The sequence below is a fragment of the Vollenhovia emeryi genome, unplaced genomic scaffold (assembly GCF_000949405.1).
Source record: "Vollenhovia emeryi isolate VEMERY1.0 unplaced genomic scaffold, V.emery_V1.0 DF940318.1, whole genome shotgun sequence".
NCBI lineage: Eukaryota > Metazoa > Arthropoda > Insecta > Hymenoptera > Formicidae > Vollenhovia > Vollenhovia emeryi.
This window is the reverse complement of record NW_011966048.1, coordinates 1-10062: the sequence shown is the minus strand read 5'-3', so window position 1 is coordinate 10062 and position 10062 is coordinate 1. Positions and strand designations below refer to the sequence as shown.

The 10062-nt window shown below is 46.2% G+C and overlaps 1 protein-coding gene across 1 annotated transcript; it reads left to right on the top strand.

Annotated features, from left to right (window-relative positions):
• Positions 1–7442: 7442 nt before the first annotated feature.
• LOC105556125 (basic salivary proline-rich protein 1-like) lies at positions 7443–7946 on the top strand. The gene has a single exon (XM_012003197.1). It carries the CDS (start codon positions 7443–7445, stop codon positions 7944–7946), a length of 504 nt encoding a protein of 167 aa, XP_011858587.1.
• The last annotated feature ends 2116 nt before the right edge of the window (positions 7947–10062 follow it).

Here is a 10062-nt window from a genome sequence, read left to right as displayed (position 1 = left end):
TATTTTGAATCACCCTGTAGATAATAAAATTCAACCTTCTTTCAAAGAAATTCAAAAATTGAAGGATGACAACCCCAATATTTTCAATAGAAATTGTGCAACAATTAAAACATGGATAAACAATCAAATGAAAAATCAAAAATAATAATGATTAAGTGGAATGAAATTGAGTTTAATTACTGATCTACAAACGTTAGTCCAGCAACTGTTCATTTTTCAACATCACGTTTCTAGATCAGTAATAGCACTATTTGAAAAAGGATGGCTCTATACATATACACATATTCGTCGATTTAGTAATACCTTAGTAGTAATGTATTAATTATAGTAGTAAGAATATAGTGATAGTAATATAAGTATAATAGTAATGTTTTTATTCTGTAGCAATAACGTACATTATCTATACTCCCGTATAGATAACGTAAATTTATAGTATAAGTATTATTTATTGATTTATAGTATTAATATTATTTATATGATTGCTATAGAATAAATGAGAATAATTGTTTGTCGTGTTACATAACTATTTCAGTGCTTTATAAGTTACCATATGTATGGGCACGAAGTAGGATAATAATTTTGAACATAGAACTTCCCACGGTGGAAGAGAGGGACGTAGTAGAAAGTACTTATACTACATCTAAGTACTCCCAGCGTTTTATTTTTTACTTTATAAGACATTTGTACACACTGAGAAAATCGGATAAACTAATTAAATAATGTTTTCAACGATTAATTTTTTCTATTAAATTTTCCGATTAAATTGTGGATATATCCGACGAAGTGCAGCTATTGATGAAATTTAATCGAAAAATCAATATCCTTCAAAGTGTACAATTTAATTGCCTGTCCGTTTGTTTGTACGAAATTGGATTATCCTACTATACATATGTACTCGGAGATATTTTTCTCAGAGTAACAAATTTGTTTTTTAGTATATTTTCCGACATTTTCGTTTCTCTGTGGCTACTCATAATTTTCTGTAATATTGTTTTTCACCTAAAAATATTTAAATAAACTAAATTGTATTAAAAACAACTCGCAAACAATCAGCACTTTATTTGTGAGCCTAGTCTTAATTTTCTTTATTGCTAATGTTCTATTAGCACTTTTCTCTTGGTTTACATTTATTGTATTCGAAAATAAATATGATATATTATCCGTAAACCAGACTGAATGTTTTCTGTTCTCCTTGTAGATAGTATTAATTTTTATGTTTCGTAAATTATGAAGAAGGAAGTAAATAAGTTAAAACTTGATAAGTTTTCTTTTAAATGACTAGAGAGAGAGAAAGAGTATTTTATTTTTGACTTCGTAGAGAATTGTAATAACTTTGGTCATAGGTGATGTTATTTACGACTTTCTCTATTCTTTAGATATACTTTTTAGTTTTATCTATTAATTTCTAATTCTTTGAATAAAAAAATGGACATCAAGTTAATTAAAAACGACTGTCTCACGACACAAGATTTTACGGTTTCTATAATGCTTTAAACTGTAGTCAAAAAGCTTTCACAATAATCAAGATGGCTAGTAAAATTAATATCCACTACATACTATTATACATTCTTTGACTAGTTAATAAATCTACAAGAAACTGCTAAGTGGTTTAATTTGTGTACACTCGTAATTGGTACAAAAACTGTGTACAGAGCTTAGGTATTGTTAAGTGTCATAAAAAAGAAATAGGTTAACTTACCGATTCTGCTTTTTGCCATAATATCGTAGAAATCGGACCTCGTATGTGACGTTACGCCATTAATGACGATTTCGGCGATATAATGATAAAAAGCAGGACCAGCCAGAGGAGCTATTACTTTTCTATAAACTTTATTAAAATTCTCGTTTTTATGGGACTATCGTTATTAAATTACAAATTGAAGCGTTTATTAGCACCTCTAAGGCTAATTAAAACTGAGCAAACCTAACGTTTCAGAAGCTTCTAGGTTAGGAAGCTTGGATACACTGAGCATGTAATGAGCATATATTCATTTTGAATTAGCCTTAGAGGTGCCAATAAACGTTTCAGTTTGTAATTTAATAAAAATATACCCATATAAAACAAAAACTTTATTAAAAATTTAGAGAATTAATATAGTTACTCTGGCCGGTACTGCTTTGTATCATTACATCACCAAAATCGGATCTCGTATATGACGTTACGTCGTTGATGATAAATTTTTCATTTTCTGTAGGTGTATTGTTATATTTTAAATTAATTTATTATATTACGAATTGAAGAGTTTATTATCACATTAAATGCTAATGAAGAATGAGCAAAGACAACATCTGTAAGGATCTCGCAAGCTAGAAAGTTGGACGACACATGAATATAATAGCAAGCATATAGCAAGCATGTAGCAAGCCTATATACATTGCATCATTTTATTCGATACAGAATGCATATATTACGTCTTTTTAAATATGCAAGAACCCAATAAAGCATATATTTAGTTAAAAGTGGTTACAAAATAAATTATTAACTGCCGGTCCTGCTATTTGTCATTACATAGTAGAAATGGTCCTCGTATCTGACACTACATCTTAGACGAAAACTTCCAAATTAATTATTTGCTTTCTAATTAATATCATATCTTTACGTTTTTGTAAAGAAAGAAGATATGTACGCATACAGTTTAAATTTTGTCGCGTTAAATAAAATAATAATCAAACAATTGTTTTGTTTCACTCTGTGATGCACATATTATTTCTTTGACAATATGAGGATAATATGTCATAAATAAGTAAGCGATTAATGAAAGATTTGGTTTCTGTTTCTACACTGGTGAACTAGTGCAGTAAGCTAGAATCAGAAAAAATACTTGTCTTACTCTAATTTATTGCACTAGTTCACCAGTGTAGCCACAGGAAATAAGCCTTAATTCTAAAGTCATCACGTAACGTCACATACGAGATCCGATTTCCGCGATGTAATGTCAAAAAGCAGGACCGGCAATGAAATCTAGTATGTTTTGATGACTTTTGGCAAAATATATGCTTTATATAGTAATATTCTTGCCATTTGTTCAGAATAACATGTGGATTATGCACCGATTAAAAGTGAGACAATGAATATATGCTCATTACAAGATCATCAGCACGATAATGTATCCAAGCGTCCTAACCTAGGAGCCTTAGAAAAGTTATACTTGCTCATTTTGAATTAGCCTTAGAGGTTCCAATAAAGGATTCAGTTTGTAATTTAATAACAATATACCCATATAAAACAAAAATTTTATTAAAAATTTAGAAATGTAATAGTTCCTCTGGCCGGACCTGCTTTTTATCATTACATCGCCGAAATCGGATCTCGTATATGACGTTACGTCGTTGATGACAAATTTTTCATTTTTTGCAAGTGTATTGTTATATTACAAATTGATTTATTATATTACAAATTGAAAAGTTTATTATTACCTTAAATGCTAATTAAGAATGAGCAAAGACAACATCTTTAAGGATCTCGTAAGCTAGGAAGTTGGACAACACATAAATATAATAGCAAGCACGTAGCAAGCATTTATACCTTGCTATTATGTTCATGTGTCGTCCAACTTCCTAGCTTACGAGATCCTTAAAGATGTTGTCTTTGCTCATCCTTGATTAGCATTTAAGGTGATAATAAACTCTTCAATTTGTAATATAATAAATTAATTTGTAATATAACAATACACCTACAAAAAATAAAAAATTTGTCATCAACGATGTAACGTCATATACGAGATCCGATTTCGGCGATGTAATGATAAAAAGCAGGACCGTCCAGAGGAACTATTACATTTCTAAATTTTTAATAAAATTTTTGTTTTATATGGATGTATTGTTATTAAATTACAAATTGAATCGTTTATTTGCACCTCTAAGGCTAATTCAAAATGAGCAAATATAACTTTTCAAAGGCTCCTAGGTTAGGACGCTTGGATACATTATCGTGCTGATGATCTTGTAATGAGCATATATTCATTGTCTCACTTTTAATCGGTGCATAATTCACATGTTATTCTGAAGAAATGGCAAGACTATGACTATATAAAACATATATTTTGCCAAAAGTCATCAAAACATACTAGATTTAATTGCCGGTCTTGTATTTTGACATTTCATCGCGTGTTTAGTAAATAGATAACTCAGTGAGTGGGACTTTCGTCCGCCTTAATATTGAGCGGCGAGAGGACAGACAAGAGACACATAAAATCTTATCAGAAACAATATTTAATGTTAAACACAGATTCAGTCTAAATTCTTATAGTGTAGCCGCAATCGCAGCATCCTTATTAAATGACATCGAAGGACCATAGAATGCACGCAAATCAAATTACAACCGTAGAAAGAGCGTATGCTCACGAATTAACCTGAAAATAAAGTCAATAGCAATGCTCGAGATCAGTTAGTCGATCGAGCAAGTAAACGCAAATTATGGTGATTAAAATTACCATTGACAACGCAGAGACTCGATGGCGCGAAATCAATGAGAATATGATCTTAACCCAAACGGTTGATATGTGAGAATATACATTAACCTAAACGGTAGATTTGTGAAAATATAGCATTAACCTAAACGGTAGATAGCTGAGAATAACAATGAACAATTTATACAGTTGCGCTACGTATGTAAGATAGTACGACCGAGGGACGCATTGAGCGTTAGCGCGATTGTAGGGATAAAGAAAGAGAAAGAGGCACTTAGCGCGAATACAATGTACGAGAGAGACAAGCGCACTTCGAGATGATATGACGTACGCGAACTTGAGAGAGACAGACGCACTTCGTGCGGATATACGTTGCGCGAGCTAGATAGAGACAGACGCACTGTAAAAGTACATAAGCTATGAGAACTAGATAGAGACAGACGCAAGTAACGCAGGTATAACGTCCGCGAACTAGAAAGAAACAGACGCACTTCGTGCGGATATACAATACGCGAATTAGAGAGAGCAAGATATACTGAGCGCGGGTAAACGCTACGCGAACTAGACAGAGACAGACGCACTTTAAAAGTAGATACGAGGGTGGTCCGACAAGTACTTAGCCTCACCGCCCAATGGTGCCGCAATCGCAAAAGAAATATACTATCGTGTAGAACATTCTCGTAGACGGCTACTGTCCAAATTTCAGCCGAATCGGACTCGCAGTTTCGTTTTGACTGCCTGTGGGAGCGGGCGTGTTCGCGGAGTTTAGAAAAATGGAAAAAGAGCAATATCGGTCGGTGATTCGATTCTTGTTTTTGGAAGGGAAATCGCGCAGCGAAATCAAAGAGCGCTTGGATGCTGTGTACGGTGACTCTTCTTCGATGGTGACCGTCAAAAATTGGTTTAACGAGTTTCAACGTGGTCGCACGTCGGTTTTTGATGAGCCACGCCCAGGTGCCCCGCAAACGACTACCACGGAGGATAACGTGACAAAAATCCACGATCTCATATTGGCAGACCGCCGATTGAAGGTACGCGAGATAGCTGAGACCGTAGGCATCTCAAAAGACTGCGTGGGTCATATCCTGCATGAAATTTTGGGCATGAGAAAGCTGTCGGCGCGATGGGTGCCGCGTTTGCTCACCCCGGACAACAAGCGCAACCGTGAGACCACTTCACAGCAGTGTTTGACGCTGTTTAAGCGCAATTCGAAGGAGTTTCTGCGTCGTTTCGTGACCGTCGACGAAACATGGATCCACTGGTACACACCAGAGACCAAGGAACAGTCGAAACAGTGGACTTCACCCGGCGAACGTGCTCCGAAGAAGGCGAAGACTGTCCTATCAGCCGGAAAGGTGATGGCCACCGTTTTCTGGGATTCACAAGGTGTGATCTACATCGACTACCTGGAGAAGGGCAAAACGATCACAGGGCTTTACTATGCCGAATTATTGGGCCGATTCGACGCCGAATTGCAGAAAAAACGGCCCCATTTGGCGAAGAAAAAAGTGCTCTTCCACCATGACAACGCGCCGGCTCACACCTCCGCCGTCGCCACGGCCAAATTGGTCGAATTGCGCTACGAACTGCTGCCCCACCCACCGTATTCTCCAGATTTGGCCCCGTGCGACTTCTTTTTGTTTCTAAACTTGAAAAAGTCACTCGCCGGGCAGAAATTTAAGTCGAATGAGGAGGTCATCGCCGCCACGGAGGCCTACTTTGCAGACCTCGACAAAACGTATTTTTCAGACGGGTTAAAGAAGTTGGAGCATCGCTGGGTCAAGTGTATCGAGCTACAAGGAGACTATGTTGAAAAATAAATCGTCACTTTTCCAAAATTTTCGTTTTTCTTTTGTAGGCTAAGTATTTATCGGACCACCCTCGTACGCTACGAGAACGAGATAGAGCACGACGCACTTCGCGCAGGTTCACGCTACGCGAACTAGACAGAGACAAAGCACACGGTGCGAGAATATGCGCGACGCACACTAGAGAGAGACAGAAGCACTTCGCGAGGATATACGCGACGCGAACTAGAGAGAGACAGATACACGTCGCGCGGATATACGCGAATTAGAGAGAGAGATAAATACACTGAGCGAGGATATACAATAAGCGAGCTAGATAGAAACAGACGCACTTAGATAGGATATACAGTACGCGAACTAGAAAGCGACAGACGCACATAGCGTGGATATACAATACGCGAACTAGATAGAGACCGACGCACTGCGCGCCGATTCACACTCACTCGCTCTTCGAGCTCGCAGTCAAACGCGAACTTTATTAGATTCACTAAAGTCCGAAAAGGCTCTGAGAGGGGATACTGAAGGATGCGCCTCGAGATATCTGTCGGATCCAACCAGCGGACGCGGACTTAGGTCCATCCGTGCTAGGTTGAGACGGTCCCCGATCCGACAGTGCCTTTCGATGTGGGGCAACACCCGAGCCAATGTTATTACTTATCTTGACGAGGAGGAAGCCCGAACGTTGTTAGGAATGAAGGCACGTCCCGGTGTGTTGCTCGGTGCCGTCGTTCGGTGATTGGAAACCGATGGCCCCAGATCCACACCGCAGAGACCAGATCCTGCACTTTCTTTGAATCTCGATGCTCGCGCACACCCAAGGCTGCTCCAGCGACGAGGAGGAGGAGAACCCCCTCCCGGAAAGGAAGGACGGGAGGGGCAGGCCCGTCACGACCAGAAAGGGCGTGGTAATGGATGCCCGCAAGAAGGTCGCCCAAGACCTGAAAAGGTCTAGGGAGGGCCTTCGCAATATCGAGAGGATCATGCAGGGCGACTATGATCCTCGTCGGTACGAGGGCATAGAGAGAAGGAGAAAGATAAGGGAGCTGGAGGAACAGGTCCCCCAGCTCCCCACCCGCGATCTTGTTGCAATGGTCCTGGACCATAGCAGCAAGATCGATGAGGCGGCGAGGACCAGCAGGAACCTCAAGGGGACACTGGTTGGCGCGATAAGGCCCTGTTCACCAGGGTCGCCGTGGACGCCCTCTCTACGAGGGTGAGCGGGGAGATGAGTGAGAGGGCGGAGCGGATGAGGGAGGAAATCGTGGCCCTCAAGGCTCTGGTCGCCGACCTCTTACGGGTGAAGGAGGCTGAGGACCGGGAGAAGATGCCGCCCCCCCTCGGCCCCCCACCGACGGGACGGCACGCCACCCCTTCGGGGGAGGACGTCCGGGAGGAGGAGATGCCGGAGGCGGTCGCTGACGGACTGCCGATGGATCCTCCTCCTCCCGGGAAGGTGGCGGATCCTCCGCCCCCGGAAAAGACCTGGGAGGTCGTCACGCCGAATGCGGCTGGCACCTCCCGGGTCCCAAAGTCGGGGGCGGGGAAAGCGCGGGCGGGGAAGAGGGAGAGGTCCGCCTCGAGGAGGCGGGCCGATCCCTTGACCCCCGGAAAGAGCTCCCCCTACCATCCCCCCACGCCCCGCAGAAGACGGGGAAACCCCTGCCTAAGACAGGGGAGGTCACGGGGGAGTGGGTGCGGGGGGAGATCAAGGAGGCTGTCGACGGATTAAGTAAGGAGATTGGCCGGCAGCTCCAAGGGATGGAGGAACTGATCCGGGCTCTGGCCGGCGGCGGCGGCGGGGCCCGTGATAGCGGCCCCGCGGCGATCCCCTCCAACCCTCGAAGGGGAGGAGGGGGCGCCGCGGGGGACCGCCCGGTTCCCGGGGCTGGCCAGAAGGCCGGATCAGGGGGGAGGAAAGACCCCCCCAGGGAAGGTCGCGAATGCTGCGGGGGAGGGGGCCAAGAAGAAGAGGAAGAAGAAGGTCCCTCTCTCGCAGCAAACGCCAAGAGTGGAGGAGGTAAGGGTCCCCGAAAGGCGAGACGCTAAACCCTCCCAGCCCGCCGCGGGGGCTGAGACCTTCGCGACGGTAGTCAGGAGGAGAGGTAAGGCGGCGGGGAAACCCGCGAAAGGAGTCCCCAAGGCGGCCGCCCCCCCTGCCCCAGCTAAGGGACAGGCTGGCGGGCCGTCGAGGAAGACCCCCAAGAGACGGCTCCCGCGCGCGTCGGCCGTGGTCCTCACGCGCCCCAATGGGGATTATAGTGAGGCCATGGCCAGACTGCGGCGGGAGGTCAGTCTGAAGGATCTTGGCATCGAGGACCGGGTCAACGTCAGATCCGCGGCCACCGGTGCCAAGATCATAGAGGTATCCGGGGAGGGTCATGCCGATAAGGCTGACCTTCTCGCGGGGTACGTCACACGGGTCTTCCTCGGGGAGGAGGACACAAAGGTCGACCGCCCAAGGAGGATGGCCGAGGTACGCTTGCGCGACCTCGACGACTCCTTGGGCGTCGAAGAGGTGAAGGGGTGGGTGGCGGAGGCCGGGAACTGCGGTGCCTCCGAGTGCAGTGCGGAGCACTGCAGCCGGCCGCCGGGGGCGCCCACAGCCTCTGGCTGCGCCTGCCCCTCGCCTCGGCGATGGAGCTGGCCCAGAAAAAGAGGATCCGGGTCGGCTGGGGGGCGGCCCGCGTGGACCCTCTCGAGGCGCGCCCTATGCGGTGCCACAGATGCCTTGAGAGGGGACACGTGAGGGCGACATGCCCCAGCGAGGTCGATAGGAGCGGGAGGTGTTACCGGTGTGGTGAAGCCGGTCACACCTCCTGCGACTGCCGGTCTGCCCCGAAGTGCCCGCTTTGTGCCGACAAGGGCAGGCCGGCGACGCACGTGCTGGGCGCCAAGTCATGCGCCCAGCGGAACGTGCAAGGGAGGCCACCGGGGCAGCGCGCCATGGAGCAGGCGCCTGCCACCGATGCTCCCCCCCCCGGCCGGAGCGCGGCCGACGGAGGAGAGGGGGGAGGAAGCGGGTGGCTCAGCACAGGAGCCCCAGCTGCAGCGCCAACCTAGCGGGGCGCCAAGGAAGGGGGCCTCACCTCCAGAGGCCATGGAGGTAGAGACCCTATCGGACGGGGGGATAATAAGGCTGAGTAATGCCTCGCTCTCCCCCCCGTCCGAACTTGGGCGGATTTGGCCTGATACAGGCCAATGTGAACCACTCTCCACAGGCGCAAGACTTGCTCCAGCAAAGCGTGGTGGAGAGTGGTTACACGTTGGCGATCGTGACCGAGCCCCACCGCCCCCCGAGAGACAGCCCATTTTGGGCTGTTGATAACGGGCAGGCGGGGGACTCGGTCGCGATACGATGGCGGTCGGTGCCGGGAGGGCCCGGCACGACCCCCATCGAGAGCGGGAAGCGGCATGTAGCCGTGCAGTGGGGGCCCATCGCGGTCGTGGGGGTCTATCTGAGGCCAACCAAACGCTCTGCCCCTTTCAGGGACTGGCTATTGGACGTAGGACGGACGGTCCTGCGTCTGAGTCCAAGGCCGGTCCTCGTTGCCGGGGACTTCAACGCGTGGCACACGAGTTGGGGTTCCCGGCGCGACAAAGAGAGGGGTAGGGCTCTGAATGAGTGGGCGGCGACGCACGGTCTGGTCCTAGTCAACGAGGGCCGGACCTCCACCTGCGTGCGGACGCAGGGGGAGTCCATCGTGGATCTCACGTGGGCTACCCCCTCGGCTGCGCGCCTTATCACAGGGTGGAGGGTGGAGGAGGGCACCGAGACTCTGTCTGACCACCGTTACATAATGGTGGAGTTCGGTACCCTCTCCCCTGTGCGCCGCCAGGAGACGCGA

Coding starts and splice junctions, on each gene's coding strand:
- LOC105556125 (XM_012003197.1), top strand. CDS start 7,443: ATGAGTGAGAGGGCGGAGCGGATGAGGGAGGAAATCGTGGCCCTCAAG.